This window comes from Thamnophis sirtalis, unplaced genomic scaffold, assembly GCF_051295495.1.
Source record: "Thamnophis sirtalis isolate CommonGarterSnake01/CBP01778 unplaced genomic scaffold, rThaSir2_p1.2 scaffold_5, whole genome shotgun sequence".
NCBI lineage: Eukaryota > Metazoa > Chordata > Lepidosauria > Squamata > Natricidae > Thamnophis > Thamnophis sirtalis.
The window spans coordinates 37,353,088-37,380,031 of NW_028261385.1; the positions used below are offsets into that span (position 1 = coordinate 37,353,088).

Below are 26,944 nucleotides of genomic sequence, written 5' to 3' on the forward strand. Positions count from 1 at the left end.
CTTTTGTGGAGTCTTCTGTGGATTATACGCAGATGGTTATATATCCTCCCAACAGAACACAGAAAATGCACACACTGCGTTAATTAAGCTCACTAGAAAACACTGTTTTCCCTTTAGGATTTTAAAAGTCTCCCATGGTATCACCACTGATTTCAATTTTGAAGCAGTAAGGAAGCCACAATAGCAGAAGAGCCTATTTTTCATCTCATACCATGTCTCCTTTTATTGTTTGTATGATAATTAATTGTATTTTGAACACACATTAGCAGTTACAGGACTACATATGAACCATATAAATCGATTTTACTAATTTAATGTATGTTTACTGGCTAGCAATATACCTAATAAATTACATAGACATGCATAATATATATTACGTTACATTTATTAAGGTTATACTTCGGTTTCCCTGCTTAATAGATAGAGACAGAAAATCAACAGGATTTTCTAACATGCATTAGGATAACTTTTGATCAGGATCACAAGGCTAAAGGAGTAAAGCATGCCCAAGTTGTGAACTGAGTTTTAGATATCTTGAACAACATCATGGCCTTATCCTTTAAGCTTATTATATTTTGAAAAAACAGCAGAAAAATACATAAAAAGATAAAATAACAATTGTAAAATTATTACCGTACAAGAATGGACATCTTAACACATCAGCATAAATGATCTACCAGTTGAGTTTAGCAAAGGAGAAAGAAAAAACAATTATGCAAGTAGGCTAAATATTACATGGAATGAAAGTAGATATGTCTCAATTAGGAAAAAAATGCTGTAACCTGGGGAAAAATGCTGATAGATGTGAGAGACAAGATTAAAATAATAGTAATTCTTCCCAGATAGGCTTAGGATGGTGGTCTCCAATTACATGCCAGTTACTATTCCATTGATTTATAATTGTGTCAGAATTTGGACTACTACAGCTTTCCTATCAATGGGAAAACTGGCCTAAAACCAAAATTTCAGCAATATACAGAATTTCAAGTGGTGTTCAGCTACAGTTGAACTAAGTAAATTATCTCAGCTGCCCATGCTAACTATGCCATTGAATCAGAGGGGTGTGGCACCAATCAAGAGCTGGTACCAATACTGATGGGGAAGAGCTTTCAGAAAAATGGGAATCTGGCGGTGAAAAAAGCAAATTATAGGAGGATGATATTGAATAAATTTTAAAATAATTCAATAAATGATGAGAATATGTATAAGGCATACTAAGGTTAATACGGTTCAGTGAACTACCATATTTTTCGGAGTATAAGACAGACCTTCCCCCCCCCAAAAGAGGGTGAAAATTTGGGTGCATCTTATACACTGAATGTAGACCCACCCACCCACCGGCCCCAACCCTTTGGCCTCTGCAGCAAACAGGGGCTTGGGGAGGCTTTAATAAACTACAGCAATAAATAAACTATAGCCTGTAACAGCTGATGATTGGGAGAAATTGAAAGTGAAACTTGCTGATCTGAAGAGGCCCAGTGCTATTGTTTTTAAAAGTGCTATTCTTTTAAATAGCAGAAAATAACTATACTTCCAGAAAGCACATCTATTTTAATAGCATCTGTACAAGTATAGTCTGAAATATAACACTACAAACAATGTATATTGTCTGTACTGTTTGTTGCAAATTGCTGGGAGGCAGAGGCAGACATTTTCCCCTTGTTTTCCTCCCCAAAATCTAGGTGCGTCATACTCCGAAAAATTCGATACATTCCACTTTATTCATTAATAATAGGTGCAAATGGCAATATAAATTTACAAGTTAAGATTAAGTCCTTTGATTGGGGATGTTGTTTTTTCATAATCTCAAACATGTTGAGATCCTTCTCATCGAACAACCAGCCAATCATGGTGATTGTCCTGAGGTTGGGCAGTCGAGAAACACATTGGGCAAAAGACTTCATGGTTGCTGCTTGGCATTTGATTTGATGGGTAACGAGGCGACTGCAATCCATACTTTGTAAGTCTGGCATGTTGGACAGCGTTTGAAAGAAATTCCTCCAAGTCTCTTCAGTAATTTTATGGTTGACTGAGAGGCATAGAAAGGCAAGTTTTTGAAAACCTCCATCAGCAGCTACTTTTGCTGAAACAAAAACAATGAGTAAAGAAATGAAATTATTTTGAAATAAATTCAAGTCATGAATACAGAAGAAGAGGTGTGGGGAAGGTAGGGGCCAGAGTAGGAGCCAGAATGGAGGTGAGGAGGGGGAAAAGAAAGATGTGCACAGCAGAGAGGACGCTGGGAAAGCAGCTTGCTCTGAGTGATGGAAGTTGCTGGGCACAGCTACAGAAGCCAAGAGGTACCATTTCTGAGGCGTAAAACAAGGCAGATAAAATAAAATAAAGGAACATGGAATGCGCGTATGCTGAGATTCCCCAATAACACTGTTACCCATGCTTAGCATGGGTGTCTTAATAAGTTTTGAGCCCTCTCCTGCGGCTCCCTGCTGACCCAATCATGCATTCCGCCCCGAGCCTCTTGCCTGCTTTTGAAAATCCACGTCCTTTGCAGGCAACTCAGTGTCAGGAAGAGCTCCAGCCCTTTTCTCATGCTCATCTCTTGCGCGCGTGCACGCAAGCAAAATACCCTCCTGCACCAGGATTAAGGTGGAGGAGACAACGACTCCTCCCGCTGTCACCACTGCGCAATGAGGTGAGTAACTGGGTGTGCAGCACAGGAGACTCCTCAATGCCAGACTCAGGTCAGCACGAGCTGCGGCGGTCCCCTTCGTGTTGGCTCAGAAAGGAGGAGAATGGCGAGCAGCAGCAGCAGCTGATTAGGTGCAGGGAGGGAAGAGCTCCAATTCTCCTGCGCTGCACAGGGCTTTCCTTGCGCAGGGCTCTGGAACTCTTCCTTCTCTGCATCCAGAGACGGCTGCTCCGGCTAAACACGAAGGGGACCAACCTGAGTCTGGCGCTGAGGAGTCGCCTGCACAGCACAGTCAGCTACTCACTTCTCAGTGGCAGCAGCGGAAGGAGTCGCTGTCCCCGCCGCCGTGATCCCAGCTCAGGATGGTATTTTGCTTGCATGTGCAAGAAAGAGATGAAAGAGAAAAGGGGAGAAACGAGAGAGAAATGAAAGAGAGCTGGAAGGAGAGAATGGGAGAGAGGGAAAATAGAAGGAAACAAATTTGAGGGAGAAGTGGGAGAGGGAGAAAGAAATGAAAGCTGAAGGGAGAGAATGAAAGAGAGAGAGGGAAACAAATTGGGGAAAGAAAGAAAGAGAAAAGAAAGAAAGACCTATGACGAAAGCAATGGCAAGCTAGATCTCTTGTCAAGAAAACTGCAGTTTGCCAGAAAGCACAAATTGGAAGCAAGTCTGATTTTTTTTAAAAAAAATAACAGATATGGCAAAAAAATGCATCTGAAAATAAGATTATTTATAATTTCGGATAACGTATTATATTGTCAAACTCAAAAGAAATCAAAATATATATCCTCTTGCCAGCTTCTATCAACTTAGAGTTCACTATGAAAAGATTACAGAGAAGCAATTTCCTACAATTAATAACTTTATTTTGGATTTGCTATCGTATTCAATGAGAAAGGAAGAAAAAGAAAGAGGGAAAGGGAAGGAAAGAAAGGAAGAAGAGAAAGGGAAAGGAAAAATAGAAAAAAACAGAAATGAGAGGGAGGGGGAGAGAAGAGAGAGAAACCCTATTCCCACAGAAAACACTGAGCCATGAAACCTTGGTAAGCATGTGGGGGGGGGATGTCATGTGACTGGGTGGGAGTGATGTTGAGTTGGCCACACCCACCCAGGTTTTGTGGCTCCCGGTGTTACATAGTAGCAATGAAAATAATTTTATGGTTGGGGGTCACCACAACATGAGGAACTGTATTAAAGGGTTGCGGCATTAGGAAGGTTGAGAACCATTGCTCTAAGAGGTTTTAAAATGTGTTTGTCAGCTCCATGCTCATATTAGGGATAAGATAGGCCAAGCCAAATCTATCAACTGGATGATGAACAGAGTATGGCCTATGCTGAAAAGTTGTATAAAGATTACCTGTTTTAAAAACTTACCTATTTCCAACAGGCCTTCAGCACTTAAATACAAACTGAACTCCAACTTACGAAGATTTGGAAAATGGAAACATTGTTGAATAATCAATTTAGCTGCATGCCTTACTCCTTCTCCATTCGGTAGAACAAGCTCTTCCAAATTTATAAGAGAACGTAAAGCTAATGCTGCAAAGTAAAAAAAAAATGTGGTAATTGGGTGTCTCCCAGGAAATGTATTGTCCAGATAGACTATATAACCTGTTCAAGAAAATGCAACGTCATAACTGCTGAATTTTCTAGACCAGCACTATACCATACCTCAGAACATATTCATAAGGAATGAAAAGTTAAACCATACCCAATGCTCTGCATGCTTCCTTGTTTTCCAAATGCAATTTTGAGAGATTCAGTATCTTTAATGCTGTAAAATTTGGCAAAACAGCAGCTGCAACATATAAAAATAAATATCGGCATAAATGAACAAACTACAAATAACTGCCTTCAATTCAAATCAACAGATGATAGGATTAAAGTTTCACCAATACTTTTACAATAATAAAATGCTTTTTATCACTCTTTAATCTTTTTGTAATCTATTTATCTGAGGTTTTTATGGCCAAAACCTGCAAGATGATGGGTGTGTCACCGCAATCTATGGTAAGCTCTACCCTTTTGTATATGAATGTAGTATCAACCTATGTACAAAAGAATTGGCTTTGATCACAATACCGCAGTCATAATCTTGCAGATTTTGACACAAACACTTCTGATTCTTCCAGTTCATAGGACCTCTTGCTATATGAAAAGGAAATTGGATTATTTGTGGGAATAAAGTTGGAAGAAGGAATGACCTTGAGTAGCAGAAGGAAAAGCTATTGCCAAAACAGATAAAAGAAACATCTCTTGTTTTCTCAGGTTACAGTACTGCCTTGACTCAAGTTTCTTTTATTCAATCGTTATCAGTTCTTCCTCCTTTTCCTCAGGGTCATTCCTCCTGTCCACTGCAGGCAACCTTTTATGGTTTTTCTTATTACAAATACAACAGCATAGCCACAGGGGTGGGTTTCAAAAATTGCAGCAACGGGTTCACTGCCCCGTTGCTGGATAGGTGTGGCCATGGTGGGTGTGGCCTAGTTGGCCTCCTGCACCACAGTGGGAGGGGATTTTTTTTCCCCTCCCCAGGCTTTGGAGGCTTTCCTCAAGCCTCCGGGAGGGCAAAAACAGCTTCTTCGAGGCTCCAGAGGCCCTCCAGAGGCCAGAAACAGGCCTGTTTCCAGACTTCTGGAACTTCCAGTAGGCTTGTTTTTCACTCTCCATGAGCCTCCACGCGGTCCCTGCACTTACCTGGCATGATGAACAGGCCGCATGGAAACTCTGGGGAGGGGAAGGTGGGAGGTGCGAGGTGGGCGTGGCCAGCCAGGGTTGGCATTGGGAGGGTTCGCCGAATTGGGAAGAATACTAGCTAGAGGATCACCCAAACCCGTGTGAACCCCCAGCAGCCCACCCCTGCATATCCAGCACTCTTATTTGATAGCAATGTGTGTATAAGAATGGAAGAAAAACAAACCGGATACATCATTTCCCAAGTATGTTGAGGTCAGCACAGAAGGCTCTAATCTCCGAGATATATTTTAAATTGAGAACTTCATGGCCTTTGAATTGTCACTTTTTTGTTATTAAGCAAAAGTGTAATTTGGTATTAATACTGCAAAAGTTGTCAATTAAATTTTTCTTACCGAGGGCATACAGATCGTCATCTCCAACATTCAAGTCATTGAGTAGAATTTCAGTGAGCTTCTTGCAGGAAGACATTGCATTCATAAGAGCTCCCATACCAAAGAAAATGGTGTTTTGCAAATGGAAGACAGAGAGATTTGGAAAGTTCTGTATGAGTTCAACTGTAAAAGAAAAAGAAAAAAGAAAAAAAACATAATGTAATGTGAAGGATTTTAAGCTACTGTTGACTTTAGTAGTGTCAGGCGTACAGTAGATTTACTTCATGTTAGTTAAGAATCTATTCTACATAAGCGTATATTTCACTTCTATTCCTTTTTACCCTAGGCATGAACAAATCTGCCAGTTTCATTTTCTGCTAGTTCCTCATGATATGAATTGCAAGTTTCTTCCAGTCAGATTTCCACATCAATCTATCATGTGGATATGAAGGAAAGCTATGTACAAACATTTTATGTGCATTGTAGTATATGTACTGTGTGTGTGTGTGTGTGTGTGTGTGTGTGTGTGTGTGTGTGTGTGTGTTTGTTTGTTGTATTTGTGCTGATAAATGTAACAAAAAAGGTAAAAATATTGGGTTTCTGTCTGGATGGTCTCTTGTGACTAGCCGATGGACAGAGAATGGAAGTAGTGATCTTCCTCCCATATTTGGGCATACCAGATATATATATATATATATATATATATATATATATATATATATATATATATATATATATATATATATATATATATATATATATATATATATATATATATATATATATATATATATATACACTATATATAGTGTCACAACCCCTGGTATGCCCCAATTATGGGAGGAAGCTAACTATTTCCATTCTCTGTCCATCGGCTCGTCACAAGAGACCATCACGACAGAAACCCAATATTTTTACTGTTGCCTTTGTTACATTTGTGTTGTATTTGTGCTGATAAATAAATAAAGGGAGACTAGTAGTCACCCCTGATTATTTATTTATCCCGATTATTTATTTATTATTTATTTATCAGCACAAATAAAACAGATAGATAGATAGATAGATAGATAGATAGATAGATAGATAGATAGATAGATAGATAGATAGATAGAGATAGATAGATAGATGATAGATAGATAGATATTTTCTTAGTGCCCCAGAATTTTGCGGCAATACTGATATAATCTTAATGATTATACAATTAACGGTATGAGTATGGCATTTAAAAATAAAATTTAAGGATGAAACACAGTGACTTTATTAAAATCCTCACATTCTTTTTAAGCATTTAACCCATTTTTTTCTCTAATTAATGCTTCCCATTAGAGGGAGGTAAAAATAGACAAAAAAAACCAATTGCAACATCTCGCTTGAGCCCCCAGCCATTTGTATGTCCATGCCACACCAATGCATGCACAAAAGTGACCGGGGTTGCATCCCAATGCTGCAGTCAGCATTTTGCCTAGATTGGTTGGTGGTCTATTTGTTTATTAAATGCGTAGACTGCCTAGCACTGTCACAGCTCTGGGTGATGTACAATATTAAACAGTTTGAAACAATGCAATACACAACTTGATGTCACTGCTCTTAGTTACACACTGAGATTACGTTCACATGGTTGTGACTGCCTGAAGCCTCGGTGAATCCTTCTTCACGAAAAGACTATTCCAGAGGTAGGTTGCTACCAGTTCGCGCCAGTTTGGGCCAACCAGTAGTGGAAGTTGTGAGTGGGTCGCTGAACTGGTAGGGACAGCAGGCTCATCACAAATCCCTGGTCCAGTTCCCTGGTCGGCGTGACATGTTTTTTTGACATTTTTAATGTTCTGCGTATGCGCAGACCTATTTACAGGCAACTACACATATGCGCATGCACTGAACCAGCAGTAACGCCGTCAGAAACCCACCCCTGATCTGTTCCATTTAAGAGTCCTCTGATCTGGACTTACTACATTCAGAAACAGGACAAGAATTCTCAGTTCTAATATTACTTAAAAGAGACACATTTTTTAAAAATGGGTGTTATCTTAGAGGAAAAGGATAAAAACATTAAACCTCTCAGTTTTTTTATCCATATGCAACCAGTTGTCCATTGAAAGTACTCTTGAATTTTATACACATAGCACTTACCGAGCCAGGCAGAATTTGTTTTAAAACGAACATTGCAGAGAATCAATTTCTCAATGTTGTGAAGATTTTTGAACCCCTCTGGGATGGTATCAGACATATTCTGGCAGTCAGATAGATTCAACGACAGTTCCTTTAAAAATGTGTATTTGTCCAAATTGGCAAAGAGTGTTTCTGAAACTTATAAGGCAAATAGATAATCAATACATTTATTTAAACATTAATATGTAAATTGCATTACTTGGGGTTATCATGATATCCTGTGCATGCTTACTGTGAACACAGTATTTAGTGTGTTTTATGGCAAGTTGGTTTGACATGCTTGTCAGATTTAATGATACTTATTATTAAGGAAATCCTCAAAAAAATCAAGCAAAATCAAACACAGTCTTCTCCCACCACCACTCTTGGTAACCATTTACGTTACCCCTAATCCTCCAGTATTTCCTGATTTATTTATTAAAAATATTTTTGTAATATTTCCACCATGAATCTTGGAAGATCCAGCAATATTGAATATTGCATTATAATTTAAAAGCAAAATAGATAGAAGTACCTGGTACTGAAGCGCTCCACTTAACGTCAAGGGATTCAAGTGAAGACATTGAAAGAAGTAGGTTTTCTTCCAGCTCATTCAGTTCAGTATTATCTAAGCTGCATGTTTTAAAAGACTTCAAGTTCTCTTCAATAGCCGTCTTTATATTCTCAAGGAGCCCCTTGCAATTTTGCAACTTCAGTTCAATATTATCAAAAAATGAGAAGAGCAATTTTAAATTCTCAACATCAGGAGCTTCAAGGGAAGTCATATGTCTGACAGCAAATTTCAGATATGGAATCTTCTCACGGCTTTTCACACAGAGTAATGGAGTTATTATGGAATCTGGAATCTCTCTGCATGTATAGGTCTTAAAATTATTAATATTATCTAAGTCTTCTTTTAGTTGCTGAGTAACATTACTGAAGAGTTGAAAAGCTTGAGTGTATATTGGTTCAACCGATGGAACATTCAAGTTGAGAAAAGCACTTTCTGCTGCAGCCATATCTATAGATACCTCCCTCCCTGCAAGCGTTTGCACAAATCTACTTGGTAAGAACAAACTTTCTGGATAATCCAGACATAATTTATGGATGGATCCACTTTTCAACAAATATAACGGAAGCTCTTTTCCAGTCAGAAACTCTAAAATCATAGGTGCACAACCGGAAACCATATTGCTTTGATAGGCTAACTCAGTAGCAAATACCAATACAGTTTCAGTGAATTGTGAGTGATGATATTCTGGAATCAAACTAGAGGCTGCGCTGATAAGCTGATATTGCTTTAAATTAAGGTCTGGAGTTTGCTGCAAATAAATAGAATTATCTGAATGGCTTTCAGGTGGCTTCTTGCAGCTGAGTAAGTTCAGTAGGTGGGATATTATTATGGGTACTGCTTTGGATGGTTCACTGCAAGCATATCTCAAAATATATTGGTAGCGCCCATTAATTTTCACAAATGTGTCAATTTGCCGCAAGTATTCCAGGCCTTTATTTATATCTGCCTGCACATCTGAAGCCAGGAGCTCACACAGTTTTTGTCCTGCAAGAAATTCTTGGAAGGAAAGGTGGAAGAACTTATAGAGTGGCTGGAGCCTTTGGGCAGTAAACTTACTCAGCAATCCAAAGTAGAGCGCTTCCTCCCCATTAACTCCAACTTCAGACAGGTCTTTCTCACTGAAGTTAAAAAGGGATTTGAAGAGACCTTGTAAAGCTAATTCACCACAAGCAGACATCACGGCTGTCATGCGATCGACTTCTTGAGGATATTTCAACAAGCTGTACAGCTTGTAGGCTTTTAAAATGACCGTACCAGTGAATATATTGCCACTGGGATTCTGAATCCAGTATGAGGCAAGGGCTGCAACAAAAAGGGGAGTCTTCAGCATGGAACGCATTGTCTCTTCATAGGACAATTGAATAAAAAAGTCTCCCAAAAGCCGAACGTTGTAAGAAAATAGTTTTCTTAACAGATAGAGGGTGCTACTTAATGGGAATTCCAAAATACTGAGAAGGGTGTTTGCATGTTGACGAATTCCTCTAACTTGGTGAGGACGAACTGCAATAGCCAAGCAGTGTTTGTTCAAATAGTTCTTTTGAATCAAATCTTCGACTGCACAGGGAAGCCCATTCATCTTGTCAAACTCATCCAAAAGGAACAGGGCCTCGCTAGTTAAATTTTGACATATGTTCTTCAGAGAATCTTCAGTCAAGATCCCTTTAAGCCCTATTACCTGACTGCAGATAAGGTCGGCCAGACTTTGGTCACGTTCCCCAGAATTCAGGGACAAATAAAAAACTAACTTGAATCTGCTGAGCATTGGACAACATCCAGAGGCCCAAAGAATTGCTATTTTCCGAAGCAAGGCGGTCTTTCCACTACCTGCCTCTCCTTCTATTACTGTAATGGAATACAAGCTCTCCAGGACCTCCGGCAATGTCAGTTGCTGCTGTGGTTGGTTACTGATGTCCTTGGAGACAATGGCCACATCCCCGTAAAGCAATTTCAAGTCAAGGGCAAAATGAGTGTGATCCCCAAAAGAAAACGTTTTCCTGAAACTGAGATCATTATAAGCCTCTGAGAGCTTTCTTTGCAGCCATTCGTATTCATCCAGAGCAATGTCTGTAAAAGCAGAAATGAGATATTTGCCTTCATAAAGTTGATCTGACGTATTTCAACTATAACTGTTATTTGTAATTGTTCATTTCCATTTATTTGGCTGTTCTCCTGTTGGACATACTATACTATAGCAAAGCTGTGTCTTACTTGCACACTTCCTAGTGATATACGCAGGGGTGGGATTCAGCTGTTTTGGACTGGTTCGGGTAAACTGGATGTTAATTTTAATCTGGTTCATCAAACCAGTAGTTGAAAGGACTGGCTTACCTCGCCCACCCTGCCCCACCCCTCCCAGGAGTCCCCACATGGCCCATTTTGGATGCCAGGTAAGTGCAGGGCCTGTGTGGAGGCTCTGGGAGGGGAAAAATGGGCCTATCGGAAGTCCGGAAACAGGCCGTTTTCACCCTCCTGGAGGCTCGATGAAAGCCTCTGGGATCTGGGGAGGGTGAAAATGCCCCACTCCCGTGGTGCAGGAAGCCAACTAGGGAATGCCCTCATGGCCATGCCCACCCAACAACTGGGCAGAGAACTGGTTGCTAAAAAAATGTCAATCCCACCCCTGGATATATGATATAAGTAAAATGTTAATATGGAGTGGGTTTACTTATCTGCTGCATCTGCTCTTAATTACTATGTTGCAAAGAGACCCAATCAAGGACATACATATTGCACATATAAATATACATATAGATGCATATAAATATACATCTATACAAGTGAATGGTGAAATGGTAGATGACATTTGAGAATTTGCCACTCTAATGTTTTCAATATGTAAATAGTAATTTTAAAACAATATTGCTTAATGTGAAGCACAAATATATGAAGTAGTTATAAGAAAGATTCCAGCTCTCCATGAATATATTGGCATTATATATCTTGCGGACTGTGTAAACAAAATGAAAATGCACATCAGAAATTAATTCCTGCTTTGGTAAGATGAAATTTGGTAAGATGAAATTGTGCGATTGTTGTGTTTTCTTTTTAACATGCTGTATTGTCTATTGTTTGTCTTCTCCCCCTCCCTCTTTTGAATTGTGAGCCGCCCTGAGTCCCCCCAGGGAAAAGGGCGGCATACAAATAAAGGCAAACCAAACCAAACCAAATTTGAAGGAAAGAAGGCCCGTCAAGGGATCAGGCAAGCAAATGTTGGTTTGGGAAACACCAAATAACAATCACATTCTCAATAAGGATTCTCAAATGCCAACTGTAGATTATTATTGTGGATTTATTCATTTATTTATTTGTTAACTTTATTTTCCTATTATTTCACCGTAGGGCTAATCCAGGTGTCTTAGAATAATAAAAAAGAAGTATAATGCAAAGGCGTATAAACAGAGGTAAAATAATAAAGTAAACAAAGACAAAGAAATTAGTATACTGTCAGCTTCCAGAGCTTGATAACAAAATGAGCAGCTTTATAAATATAATAAATAAATAAACAAATACTGTATTTTTCAGAATATAAGATGCACCTTTTCCCCCCAAAAGAGGCTGAAAATCTGGGTGCATCTTATACACTGAATACAGCATTTTTGGCTTACGAAACTCCATCCCCTTTGCAAAAATGGCCAATCAGAGGGTTTGGGAGGCCTGCAAAGTGCTCCTGAGAGCTGGGGAAGGCACAAATCAGTGGAAAATGGGCCATTTTTGCTCATTTGGGGGGGGCAGCCCCCAGGAGCACTCTACAAGCCTCCCAAAGCTCTACATGCTGGTTTTTTTTCTTCAAAAAAAGGAGCTGTGCAGAGAGTTTGGGAGGCCTGCAGAGTGCAAAAACTTTTTATTTATTTATTTATCTCTTCAAAATCATGGTGCATCTTATACTCCGGTGCTCCTTATAGTCCAAAAAATATGGCAAATAAATAAATAAAATAATTCTGTAAACTTAAAATGTTTAATAAAGATAATTATGATAACTCCTATGTATGTAAATTCGTGTGAGTGTATGTGAGAGTGAGAGAGAGAAAAAGATAGTGATTAAGCACCAGGCTAGAAATCAGGAGACTATAAGCCTCTCATCCTTAGGAAAGAGGGAAGGGCAAGCCAATTCCCAAAATAAAAACCTTGCCAGAAAACTGCAGGGTCTTATCTAAGCAGTCATCAGGAGTCAAAATTGGCTCAAAGGCACCCCATTATATTATTATTATAAATTAATATTTTATTTTAGACCAGTGACTTCACACATATCAGGTTTGGTTTGCAGTATACTATAATTTAACATCTACATAAGGCATCTCTCTTGATTTTCAGTGGTGCAATGCAGTTGACTGTTTGCTCCTCATTTGGCCTGAAAGCTTAGGTATGCTAATATAAATGAAAACCTTTAAAAAAAACGGTTGAATCAGTGAACTGCATACAAATGCTACACAGGTGTTTTAGTGCAGGGTTATTAGACCCTGAATAAACTGAACATTTCACATACTTATCTTAAATTTTAAGGCAAAATCTCAGTGATCCATGTCATTCCATGTGGTAAAATACTTACTGGTTGTGGCTGAGCTGACAGCTTCTATCTCATTTGAATTCTCATTGTAATATGTTTGCTAAAAAAAAAAGCACATTAAGTTTCTGTCCTATATAGCACAGAGAAGGACACTTTATTTTACTTTATTAAATTTCTGTTCATTCTATTTAGTCTATTAGATTTTGAAGACACTCCTTGGCCTTCATAATAGTTGGTGGCACCAACTACAATCTATCTCATTAATTTCATGTAAACCATTATTTCATTTTGGATGACAAGACAGAATCTTATGGAACATTGTAATATGAAAATCTTTACTGTACTGGTATGGCTCTTCCATATTTGCAAACTAAGTTGCTACCATAGGTATTGCACACACTGATAATATGATTCACTTGGGGCACAGTTGCTGACAACAAATTTATAACTACCCCCACTACCTCAGCATCAACTTCTAAGAAGCAACATGGCCATTGTGATACTGAACCTTCTTCTATTTCACCCATTTATAATTAATGGTACTAAAAATTATATAAAGATCCAGCACAACCAATAGATGTTGCATAATATGTAAAGGAGGTATTGTACTATATAAGATGTAAGCTAATTATACTAGCTAAATAAGAAATGTAGTATCCTTCTTTTATTTTCTGACATTCTATTATCCTTTTTAAAAGCAATCACCTGCTATTCAGTGAAGCTCACTCTTGTGTGGGTCTATAGTGGCACCCTGAATTTCTGACCAAAATCTAAAATATGTGCACACCAGGGACAATTTCTTAGAATATTACACAAAAGCAGTAACAATTCTTGTTTTATTCCTCTGACACTTCCACTTATACAAATGGAAATTAAGTTCTATTATGAAAAACTTAATCTAGCAAATCCTACCCTCTGTTTTACCTTTTCATGCTGTGACTTGGCCTCTGGTTGCATTTTGCTATTTTCCGATGATGTCCGTCTTTCTGGATTTGATAGCTTACAGCTGGAATGCATTTTTAAAGAATAGCTGTGTTAACTGAGATCAACAAAATGAACTGTATGAACTGTAGTATTTGTTAACGCACTTAGAGAGTGCACCATTGAATGATTGAATCTTGCTATTTTATCTGTATGTTCTAGCTGGCACCAACCAGTCTGTTTGCCTTAAGTTGCATTCTTTTTTTCAAACAGATAAAACTATACCTCTATACCTATACCACAGCCTAGGATCCATCAATAGACTATGTAGTCTGCTCCAAGCTAGAACCACTTGTGATGGCTGAACTATAATCATCACCAATCCTAGCAGTCTGCATGTTTTGCTAATTAAGATGATAGAAATAATAGCACTAGCACTTAGACATATACTACTTCACAGTACTTTACAGCCCTAAGTGGTTTACAGAGTCAGCATATTGCCTCCAACAAGCTGGATCCTCATTTTAATATAAGAAGGATGGAAGGCTGAGTCAACCTTGAGCCAGTGAGATTTGAACTGCTGAACTGCTGGCAATCACCAGTCAGCAGAAGTAGCCTGTAGTATTGCACTCTAAGCATTGTGCCACCACGACTCATAATAATAATTGGATACATATGACAAGCACCTATACTTCTTTTCTGCAAACTCCAAGTAGGAAGTTTACAAGGCTTCTGTATATCTCCAGATGTTAGGGACTAGGTGTAGGAGAAAATAAACTGAGGTTGAATGCAAATTAAATAGTACTGTTGCTAATTTTAAGATTAAGAAAATACATCTGCTCTGGGAGGGCATTCTTCTTTAGAGTAGCATTTATAGTTTAAGACACTTGCTGAATCCAACCAGATATCCACATTTGATGGCCGGCTGTTTGATAAAAAGAGAGACTTCTATACTATTTGGAGGAAAGAATGATTAGTGCACCAAAACTTTAAGACAGGATCATTACAATCTGGTCATGAAGCAATTCTTTAATATAATTAGAAAATTAAAGTTAGGCCAAAAGTGACAATATGGGTGAGTGGTGCTTCTCACCATCATATTGCCATATTCTGGAGAGTTTGAATATTATTCCCCCGCTGAGACAGATTCCCTGGTTGCCAGTTCTTAGCATTGAAGTTAAGGAACTCACAATGGTGCTTAAAGCTATCCATAGGACAACTTATTCATGTACAGTCCTCCTAACTTTTTTCAGTGGAAGACTGGAAAACATCCTGCTTATCTTGCCATGTTTTGTTTGACTTCTATATTGAATTCATTTTTTTAACATAATGGACCCACAGTTTGGAAAATGTTTTACTGAGGTTGGAACAAACTCCCTAGGAGACCCCCCCTCAGTACAATTTAGAGAGTAATTAAATCAACCAACTATGGTAAAACATACGTATTTATTCAAATATTTATTATTTATTATTTTATTCATTTCTACAAGAGTGGCAAGTATTTGTAACTTATAAACAAAGTTATACCATTTTTATAAATTATATTGTAACAGGTAATTCAGTACAATCTTCACTTACTGAGGGTAAAATTTCACATGTTCTTGCCAAGGATCATCAGTTTCTTCCCAGTTTTTCAAACACCCATTACAGCAAAAACACTGTGCGGTATCATTTTTCCCTACAAAAAAGGCAATCGCAGTTCAACATTGTGGGGCGGGTGTATACACACAGTATATACACAAACACACAGAGAGAGAGACAAAAGCAGAGAGAGACAGAGACAGAGAGATAGAGATAGAGAAGAATGCTGTCATCGATGATCAATCTTTTTCTTTAATTTTTATCAGAAATCTGTAATACTCCCTTTTGCTTCAGTTGACTTGTTAACACTACATCAAGATCATTAAATATAATGCTAAATGAAAATCAGAAAATCAAAGTCTGCACTCCCTTACTTATAAGTAGAAGGAAGGGAACATCTATTAGAATGCATAGAATTGGTCCTTTTGGGGTGAGATGAAGAGAATTATTGATAGTGTAAGGGAGGGTGATACATGCGAGTGACTATGAGCTTGGCTTCCACCTGGAAGGACTAACTTGTCAGACAATATGAACAGATGTTGACACCTAGTTTGCCAGGAAATGGGGATTGGAATGCCATTGTTTGGCCCATATATCAGGTAGGTTGAGTGCAAGTTTTGTCCTGATTGACAGGCATACTTAAATGGAAGAGCCTCTTCTCATTTTTAAATGTGTAGCTTTTCTTGAAAATAAATTAAATGGCTTGAGGACCTAATACAGGGAGCCAACAGTTTTTGGTCCTGGATACCCTTTATGATTTTGGGACTGAGAGCCTTAAGAACTGTGTCTAGGAAAACTATATGGGGTAGTTTTACAGAACAGAATGAATATATTAAGGCCACAGAGACTTGGGACACCAATGTTGACTTATAATTTAGAAAAACAATAATCATTAAAAACCACACCATTAACAATTAACATCTTCCCAATGTTCTTTCATCAATCTTATCCAATAAAAGACTGAGAAAGATAGATGCGCAGCTATGAGGCTATGTGGATTCCAAGAATGGAATGGAATAGAATAGAATAGAATAGAATAGAATAGAATAGAAGCCAAATGTGATTAAACACAAGAGCCTCTGAACAGCTCACAACAATAAAATTATAAAAATATAAAACCATGAAAAATACAATGCTAAAAACTAAAAACTAGGTTCCTTAGTCATCCTAGAATGCCTTGACAACATTCCAAGACTCCTATCACTTTACTCCAGTGAGTGGGTGAAGAGCTAGGGTTAGCTCTTCGTTAGCTCTTCATTAGGCCAAATACCAATTCAAGGAAATGATATATATATATATAAAGATATATCACTTATGTTAAATTCCCATCTCCTTTTTTTGACACCTTTGTACATGCTTCCTTAAACACTTAAATACAACATACATAGAGCTAAGCCCTCAACCAAGTATAATTTCTTGATTTTAATGAACAGCCTACGAAAGCCTGAAAAAAAACATGCTGACACTTTAAGGAATACATTATTTAAAGTTGAAGTCTCTTAAAGTAACTACTCCTTTGTTGAGGCTTTCATAAAAATTGAAAAAACTTGAGCTGCTTTAATGAGTACCACAAAACTACTGTGTTCACACCTACTCAAAGCTGAAGTTATTCTCCTCTGAGTTATTTTCCTTTACTGTTTTCATCAAAAAGTAGTAAGATTAAATATTTAGAGTAATGTGGTTAATGTTTAATTCTTCATCAGTGTTTCTCAATCTTAGCAATTTTAAGATATGTGAACTTAAACTTTCAGAATTCCAGAAACCCTGGGCATTGAAGAGTACACATCTTAAAGCCACCAAACTTGAGAAACACTGCTTTATATTCAAGGAATAAAAAAAATTTAAAAACAAGCTTCCTAGGTGACTGAATTAAAATTATTTCAATATGGACATCATTTCAAAAACCCAGAGGTGGTATTCAGCAGGTTCTGATCAGTTCTGGAGAACTGGTAGCGGAAATTTTGATTAGTTCGGAGAATCGGTAAATACCACTCTGACTGGCCCCACCCCCATCTATTCTCTGCCTCCCTAGCTCATCAGGAGGGAATGGGGATTTTGCAGTATCCTTCCCCTGGAGTGGGGAGGGAATGGGAATTTTGCCTTGCAACCTTCCCTTGCCACGCCCACCAAGCCACACCATGCCCACAGAACCGGTAATAAAAATGTTTGAATCCCACCACTGCCAAAACCTGTCTTTTGATTTGACTTAAAATAATGTACAAATGTTTTCAAAACATTATTTAAAACAGCAAACGAATACAAAGATATGCAATTAGAAAGAAAAGGAGATTATTAATTAGAACTGAATGCAAATAAGAAAATTTTAATCAAACTCCAATAACACTTTGCAAACATTGGTAAATAAGGGTAAGATTATGGTGGAGGGAGCAATAAAGGACTTACCTGTATAGAAGAAACCAACTTTAGCCAGAATTGCTGGGTCAGCATGTGCACCTTGTGGCCACGTTTTGAAGGATTCCAGGCGAATCTCTTCATCCTTATAGATGTTCCAAAAGGGTTCTAGGTCCTCTTTTGCAACCAAAAATATCATAAGGTTTAGTAACAAATGCCTGAGATATTGTCAATGAAACATATTTTCATGATTTATGTCTGCAAACTGTAAATCATCATTTCACTGTATGTCTTTTTTTCATGTGTACAGAAACATTTATACAGCTTTCACTATTTACGCACAGGATGGGATCAGAGAAGAAAATTATTCTGAGTTAAAGTGTACTCATTGTGAGTTCTTAATGAAAAGTGTTTAAAATAAACACAGCGCTAAGTAAATAAATAAAAAATTTTCAAAGCTTTGACAAAACAATTTAACTGAACAATGTTAACTGTTGCAATCAATTCCTGCCCACGCTGAACTGATATATTTGCTTTGCATAGACATCTACATGATCACAACCACTGGTAGCAATTCTACTAGTACAAGCATAAGAAGCCAAAGACGCATGTGATTCTATAGAAACTGATTCGGTGTTCACAAGCAGATAGTTGAATTTTCATTGCAGTGACTGCACTTTGCATCATGATGAAGGTCTATCACCGTGATGGCGAACCTATGGCACATGTACCCAAAATGGCACACAAAGCCGGCACTTACGGCCTTGCCTGTTTGTCTTTTGGGTTTCTGGTGCACATCTGTGCATGATGATCAACTTTCCTGATCAGCTGTCCTGATCAGCTATCAGATGATCACACAGCAGTGCTGGAAACCGGTGTGCATGTGCGCACTGGCCAGCTGATTGTTGGGTGCACATGCACACCAGAACCTGGAAGTTCAGCTTTTCCAGAGAGCAATCCCTTCATGTGCGCGGCAGTGCCAAAAACTGGTGTGTGCATGTGTACCAACTAGCTGATTGTCAGCACGCATGAGCGCTAGAACCTGGAAGTTCGACTTTTCCGGAGCACGGCCCTGATGAGCATGTGTATCCGTACGTTTCCACATGACCTTTTCAGCACACATAGACCGGTGGCGTGACCCATCAAAACCGCGGTCCACTAAAGCGCGCCCGATTAAAGCGCGTACCTGACGTCATCAGCAGCGCGACAAATAAAATTAAAAATAAATTAAATTAAAATTAAACTAAAGCAAGCCGATTCACATAAAGGTAAGGGTTAGGTTTAGGTTTAGGTTTAGGTTTAGGTTTAGGGTTAGGTTAAGGGTTAGGGTTAGGTTTAGGGTTACGTTAAGCGTTAGGGTTAGGGTTAGGTTAAGGGTTAGCGTTAGGTTTAGCGTTAGGTTAAGGGTTAGGTTTAGGGTTAGGTTTAGGGTTAGGTTTAGGGTTAGGTTTGGGGGGGTTAGGGTAAGGTTTTCGCTTTAATTTTAAATTTACCGCTCACAGCGCGATGTTTTCGTCGCGCTGTGATGACGTCACGTACGTGCTTTCGTCGAGCGCGCTTTAGTCTACCACGGTTTTGTGGTGGAACCGACCGGTAGTGCCAAAAAGGTTCTCCATCACTGGTCTATGAACACTAAAATTAGTTTTAGCAGGCTACAATAGGAAATGGGAACTCACATTGCAGATCATATGGCATTCTGGACCTCGTGACCATTAGCATGGTCTTGCAGTCTCACATTCTTCAGATGTTTTTGATAACAAGATCCATAAGAGCCAGGCAATGAGGCCAATACTCAAGCTTGAACATCCAAAATACCATATTTTTCGGCGTATAAGAAGGACCTTTTCCCTCAAAAAAGAGGGTGAAAATTTGGGTGTGTCTTATACACTGAACACAGCATTTTTGCCCCCCCCCCAAACCCCGCCCCCTTTGCAAAAATAGCCACGCATAGCCTTTAGGAGGCTTCCAGAGTGCTGGAGAGGGCAAAAATGAGCGAAAACCGGGCCATTTTTGAGAGGTCTGCAGAGTGCAAGAACTGTTTTTTTTAAATTTGCCTCTTCAAAATCTTGGTGCATCTTATACTCTGCTGCGTCTTATACTCTTATACTATAATAAGGTATCTATGCTGCTTCCTTGTGATTTAAATCACAGGCCTAGAATTCTATTTCCATTGCTGTACCTGGGTCAGAAGGTAAACATTTCCTGGCAGATGCTTCAAAATGCTTCCCCTAAACAAAACAAAACGTTAGATTTATTTTTATTCATGCTTCTATTTCTTCCATTATTTTGATAAGTTCTACTGATGCTTTGAATTCAGTTTATATATAGTGCACATAAATTGCTATAAAGACTCCATTGAACAGTTTTGTTAAAGTAATCTTTCTTTGATGTGCCATGAGTTTATACTTTGACAAATAACTATGTCTTGAACAGGTACAATTACCCCCCCCCCTTTGTAGTCCTACAATTAAGATTGTTCTGGCCTCTTTCTCTCCTCCTGCTCCCCCATCCCCGATCCCAACATTAGCTAACTGTTGCTTAAATTTCTCACAATATTCAAACATTCTAACTTTTAATTTTGTGAAGAAAGAGAAACTAGAGAAATACTTTGCAAGAGGTTTAGTTAGACATTGCAACACAAAAATTAAGATCTTGAGGATTATCTCATTAAGAGTATCTCCTTAAACAAACATAGGCTAATGTTTTAATAAAATAAAAATGGAAAAACAATACCGTAACGTCAAGAAATCCACAATAACTTTGAATATACTGTTTAATTTCATTTCTAGACTTCTTCATTTGAAGAAATTCACACCTATAAAATAATATAATGGTCATTTATATATTTTTGGTTATCACAACAAATTTGAACAATTAATAAAATTTCAGTCTGTCCTGGCATTTGACCAAGAACTTGAAGCACAAATGTAAATATGTAGTAATTGGTACCATGTATTGTGGAGATTTTCTACAATGAGCAAATTGAGTTTCATATTATGAAATAAGAAGGATGTGTTGTTCTAGTTTTTATTGTCAGGTTTCTTATACTTATTTGCTTTAGAACTAGCATACAAATATCCAAGAGCAAGGTTCTTCTAGCTGGTGCCTGCCAAAAATGTTGGATTATAGATTCCACTATCTGCTGTAGTAGATTATTTGTAATGCTAGCTGGCAATGGTTATTACAATTAAAGATATTTTGAGGATATCAGGTTGGAATTTTACCCACTAGAAATTAATGCATAAATGTATCTATTCATAGTATTTCCATTGTCTTTCTAGTAACAAAACTACTATATTGAAATCTGACTACCATTCCACTTTTCAAAATGGTAGTGTTGGAAGGTGGAACAATGATAGGTTGGAGATGTTGATGGTGAAGAGTTGTTTCTTCTACCTGTTCATCCCAAGCAATCCAGAGAGAGTCATTTGTTGTATGGAATAAGACGCCAATCAGCACCCTGGAAGGGCAGGAATGGGTCAGGATAGCCTAAGGCTTCCAAGCACCCCTTTAGTCTACCTATATTATGTTTTCTCATTCAGCATTCCTTTGAGTTTACTTCTACGGTAATATGTTTATGTAATGACATCAATTTCATTGTTGTTTGTTACTGATGTTTAAGATATTGGGTTGGATCAGGGTTTACAAATCCAACCATGATGGGGATTTAGTTTATGCACTCATCTTATTATGAATATTTCTAAAGCAATACCTAGCATTGTTCAAATAAAAAAATGATGGCAGTTTATATTAACATAAACCTATGTAAGTAAACATTTTAAAAACTATTAAAATTGTTTGACATTTACATTTAAAAGATATTCTTCCAGGATGCAGAGTGGGTAAAATTCAATTTCATTTCCAAAAGGAGAATGTTTCGCAGACACAGAGCAACAAAGACATTCTAACAACACTTTTGCAACTGAGAATGCATATGGAAGGCATTTCTATAGAAGTAACCAAAAAAGAACACTGCAATGGCCCTGTGGTGGATGAATATTGAATGATGTTGTTATGAGGCTATATTACTATTACCCTACAATGAGGGTCCTTTCCTTCAAGGATAATCTGGAGACATGGTCAGCAAAGAAGCTTGTGGTTGGTGGTCGCAGATCAAAGATACTGTTGGCTCTTCTGTTCACTTGGCTATCTTGGGTTTGCTTCAAGGGATTTGGTAGTGGGGTCTCAGCTGCTGGGAATATAACTACAGTACTGCTATCTTCAATATTAGAATCAGGAATATAAAGAGATTGTGAACTTGTCTCGTGTATTACTCACTCAGGAAACCATTTTGCATGTTCCTTCCATGGATCATCACCTTCTTCCCAATTTCCCAGACACCCAGAACAGGCAAAACACTGAACTGTATCTTTTATGCCTGCATGAAAGACAATTACACAGAGCTCAGCTACTCATCTGACTCTGGGTACTTTGAAGCTATCCTTCTGGAAGGCAAACCAGTACTATAAGAATGCCAAACAAGCAGAGGACTGTATTAATAGGGAAAGCTATATTAATCATCCTTGTTTATGAAACTCAATAGATTCAACCTGTATGCATACCGATAGTAGATATAAAAATGCTATATTGAATTTATAGACTTAATTGTAGCTTCTACTGGATGCCTATGGAACAAAACATGTAAGCTTCTACTTGGCTGGCCAAAGAAAAATAGCAATAGTAATACTACTTAGACTTACATACTGCCCCATAGTGCTTTACAGCATTTTATGGACAGTTTATAATGTCAGCATATTGCCCTCAACAATCTGGATCCTCATTTTATTGACCTCAGAAGTTTAGAAAGCTGAATCAACCTTGAGGATTGAACTCCAGGCTGTGGGCAGAGTTAGCTTGCAATTTTGCATTCTGCTCCACCAGGGCTCAAATACCAGGACTGCTTGTTTATTGGACTTGCATTGCTGCCTATCTTACATAGAATAATACTGTGTGGCTTACAAGCAGCAGTCAAAATCATAAAAAATACATTTAAAAAATCATAAAACAACAACAACAACTTTCTTGGTGTCCCAGACAATTCTTTTGGTCCGCGGGCTTACGGTCCAGGCACCTCCTGGAGAAAAGGAATAAGAACCCTGCATTGTCAAAAAGCCCAGTTAATATGAATGAGCTGCCAGAAACACCAGTAAAAAGGCTTATTTGGGTTTGTGACTTGGTGTACAGTAGGAATAGTGCAGAGGTGGTATTCAGCCACTCTGACAGGTTCTGAAGAACCAGTAGCAGAAATTTTGAGTAGTTCGGAGAACCAGCAAATAGGCTGGCCCCACCCCCACTGCCTCCCAGCTGATCTTCTTTTGTTGCCCTGAACAGGAGAACAGAGCTGGAAAGCAGGTTAGTGGGATGTGGAGGGAATGGGGATTTTGCAGTAACCTTCCCCCAGGAGTGGGGAGGGAATGGAAATTTTACAGTATCCTTCCCCTGCCACACCCACAAAGCCATACCCACAAAGCCACCCCATGCCCACAAAGCCACACCCACCGAACCAGTAGTTAAAAACATTTGAATCCCACCCCTGGAATAGTGCCACTGATCAACATAAAAATGGTAATATTTCTCAACAGCAGAGTGTTGGAAATGTGGTACAATTACAGGACAGCAAATTGTGGCAGTATTGTTTAGCAGCCCATTAGCCAAATTTTGCATCTCAACCAAAAACCTGTAATGTTTTATGTTCTCTTTGCAGTGTGAAGATTTTAGAAATTAGAAAATAAATATGCTTTGGGATTACCTGTAAAGAAAAATCCAGCATCAGCTAGTAAAGCAGGCTGTATCTCTTTGCAATAAAATGGCCAGTTGGAGAAGGATTCAAGTCTTGACTCCATTTCTTTGTACTTATTTTTTACTTCTAGGGAAGTGTTTTCTGGATTCTGTACTCGAGTGTCATATTTAGAGATGTTACCAACCTCTTTGCCTAAAATAAATTCGCAACTGGACCATTGCTTTTTATGTTCCTCAAAAGGTGACCTTTCAAGACTTCGTGCAAGCAAAACTAATCCACAGCAAAAACACTGTATTGCAGTCTTAACACTAGTCCAATGGAAGCCAGCTGCAGCCATTTCTGAGGGCGCCCAGGATGATTTACAACCACTAGGCAGGAGGAGGAAAGTTTTTAACCTTTTGGCTTCACTTCTCATTGTAGGATTAAACCCTCTTTGCAGTTGCTTGCGAATTTGCCGGTATTCTTCCTCCATTTCTTCCATCATTTTGCTAAAATTAAAATTTGACTGAGGGTAAAAACTCTCAAGATGAGTAGGATCCAGCTCTGTAATGTTATTGATATCTGCAGAAGTCTCTTGGTCAGCCATTCTACGGTATTAAAAACAAAACAAAATTGTAAGTCAATACATCATAAATGATCTGGACTCTGAAATTACATTCTTCATTGCACAGAGTACCGGTAATAATAATTATAGTGTTTGGTTTTTTCCAAGGAGTCAATAGAAAGTAGTGCTATTCCAAGGAGTACATTTTGCTAATTTTTTAGAGCATTACTTATTACATTTTATGCCCAGCCAAATTGATTAATCAAGACATTTTTTACTGCTAGCAACCGGAGAGATTGATTTTCTCCATGATGGTCTAACCTTTTCTTTCAAATCTTTCAATGATACACTCATCGCCACTGTAAATGAGATAGCCAGAGAACAAGGTTAAAGTATAGTATAATCCACCAGTCCTTGAAGTGGTATAAATCTGACTGGTCTAAAATTTGCTGCTCTAACAGCTGAGTCCTATTTCCAGGATGGTAATTGGTATTGTCTTATAATTTTAATTCAGGAGAAGTTAAGGAAGACAACTGGTTAGTTTCCTTTCCCTCCATCTGAGCTTCAACTGCTAGATGAAAAAACAACTACTCATCTCTACCCATAATATCTGCTAAAGAGTGTCTAGGTGAATGAAGGTAAGGATACAGATTTCCCATCTAGTCAACTCCAACTCTAGGGGGGCAGTGCTTATGTTTGTTTTTTAGCGGAGGGAACCAGAATTGTCCAAAGACAATTCTGTGGTCATATGGCCAGCATGACAGTACAAGTGGTGGGTTGCCATTTTTTTTCCTACGGATTCAGGCATGCTCCTGTCGCCGCTACACCCGGTTCACCCGATCCGGGCCAAGCCGGGAGCAACCCACCTCTGGACTGTACCCTGAGGTACATGAAATAATGTGATCTTCCCACCAAAGTGGTACCTATTTATCAACTTGCATCTGCATGCTTTTGAACTGCTAGGTTGACAAGAGAATTATTGTTGGGTTTAGCCAATTATCAAGTTGCGTATCTAGCAGGCTGCAGGATCAGAAGTGCTCCATGCCTCCATTTTGTGAGCGAGACTATTTCTGAATATGTGACAAATTGCTTTCTGTTTCATAATGTGTTCATCCTTTACTGTTGCAACATGAAAGCTGGGTCATTTTTGGAAACACAATTTAGCAATTTTTGAAAAGCACACTAGAACTGTGTTCAATATTATCCTGGAGGATAGATTACAGGCATGAAGGAGAGTTTCCAAGGAATATCAAGAGAGCATCTACCCTCCGGCTTGTATCCATCCTCAGCCCCTGAGCCTACCAGTCTAGGAGGAAAGGGACAGGATTCATTCACAGACTTTATAAACTCATCCAAAACCACAAAATTGCTCAAGATTTTGCTTATCCTGGCGTATTATGAACATTCACTTGGTGCAGGATGACCTTCGAGTTCCTCCGCCAGGCCGTAGAAACAAAATCATAGGCAGGATGTCAATTATTACTGTAATCTGAACTCAATTTCTGCTAAAAGGGATTTACAGGTTACTGCCTCCTCTCCATTTCCCCGCACTTTTCGAGCTGTTACAAAAACCCGTATGAAAACTCCTGTGCCTCCTTTTTGTAGTATGAATCTAGTACAGGGGTGACAAACTCAAGACCTGGGGTACTTAGATCTGGCTCACAGGGCCACCCTGGAAACAGCAAAGGATATAGAGGTAGATTTTGTGTACCTGGTATGTATGCTTGTTCTCTCATCATTTTTCCTTTTTACTTGTTCAATGCAAAAACTAATTTCCAGGACATTTTCTTATGCATGAAGATGAAATGCCACTTGCAGTTCAAATTTGTGTGAATGGCTTGGAAATGAAGAGAGCCCAAATCCAAATCAGAAATTATAACAATCTTTGGGCTCCTTGCTGTGGTATTAATAAAGTAATGATTCTGGCATTAAAAGAAACCTTTATTCTCAACAATGCACTATTCACTATTTCTCAATACCTACAGGAAACACTTCAAATTAACATCACCTGTCTTTCAGATGTGTCATATTGCAATTGAACCAAATAGCAGCAACTGCTTCATTTAAAAAAATATATATCTAAACTGACACCGAATGGAACACAGAGAAAAAAGATAGGAGGAAATAGGAATGCATATTTCTGTTTTATATGGTCACTGTATTCTTTGACATCGTATATTAAATAACGTCAAATTCATTCTCAAAAATATAGTTCAGATTAGTTGCAGACATTTCATTACCCAAACTAGGTAACATCATTAGAGCTGTCACCTAGTTTGGGTAATGAAACATCTGCAAGAAAACAAGCAAGCTCTAAGAGCACCATGGATATCTTCATTCAACCCCGAGCTACAGATATCTTTCTTTATTGATAATTCAGTATCAATCACTGGAACTTACCTGTTTCCAGGTCCTGATTCACAGAGAGTTGAAATGAGTTGCTTCAGGGGGAAAAGGATCTCTCAGCCCACATACCAAAAGAAAACTCTTCCTTTACAGGAAAGAGGAAGTGAGAAAAATGGACTTTACTCAATTGAGAAATGTATCTGTGGAAAGTGAAACAAAGGCAGAGCAGTTTCTGTAGCAAAGTCTCGGGAGAAAAATGACTTTATTGCTGGGGTGGGGGTGGGGATGAGAATACAGAGTTGAACTAGATTAACTAAATCAGGAGTTTTCACATTTTTCCAAGCCACAGAACTTGTTAAAAAAATATTCCTGGAACCCTATCAAAAGTTATAGTGTTAATGATGCAAATTTTCTAATAAAATAAAAAGTAAACTGTTTATTGTACATGCCAAAAACAAAAATAAAAGTTGAGTTTCAGTTATTAAAAAGTGTTGTCTTAATGTTTTAAGGAAATAACTT

At 38.3% G+C, this 26,944-nt stretch overlaps 1 protein-coding gene across 1 annotated transcript; it reads right to left on the reverse strand.

Moving 5' to 3' along the window:
* Positions 1-649: 649 nt before the first annotated feature.
* NAIP (NLR family apoptosis inhibitory protein) lies at positions 650-26,561 on the reverse strand. Its single transcript, XM_087715669.1, has 15 exons — positions 26,480-26,561; positions 23,545-24,122; positions 22,074-22,173; positions 20,529-20,610; positions 19,975-20,023; positions 17,847-17,972; positions 15,441-15,540; positions 13,866-13,947; positions 12,984-13,041; positions 8,399-10,501; positions 7,846-8,022; positions 5,740-5,901; positions 4,362-4,448; positions 4,025-4,189; positions 650-2,083 (listed from the first exon to the last, which is right to left on the reverse strand). Exons 2-15 carry the CDS (start codon positions 24,119-24,121, stop codon positions 1,719-1,721), a joined length of 4,233 nt encoding a protein of 1,410 aa, XP_087571795.1. The 5' UTR covers position 24,122; positions 26,480-26,561; the 3' UTR covers positions 650-1,718.
* Between the last annotated feature and the right edge of the window lie 383 nt (positions 26,562-26,944).

Excerpts from the sequence above, each read along its gene's own strand:
- NAIP (XM_087715669.1), bottom strand. The coding sequence starts at position 24,121 with ATGGCTGACCAAGAGACTTCTGCAGATATCAATAACATTACAGAGCTG. Across the intron at positions 20,611-22,073 it reads CATGCAAAATGGTTTCCTGA|GTGTGAATTTCTTCAAATGA; the intron begins GTGAGTAATACA and ends ATTATTTTATAG. Across the intron at positions 20,024-20,528 it reads GTGGATTTCTTGACGTTACG|GGGAAGCATTTTGAAGCATC; the intron begins GTATTGTTTTTC and ends TGTTTTGTTTAG.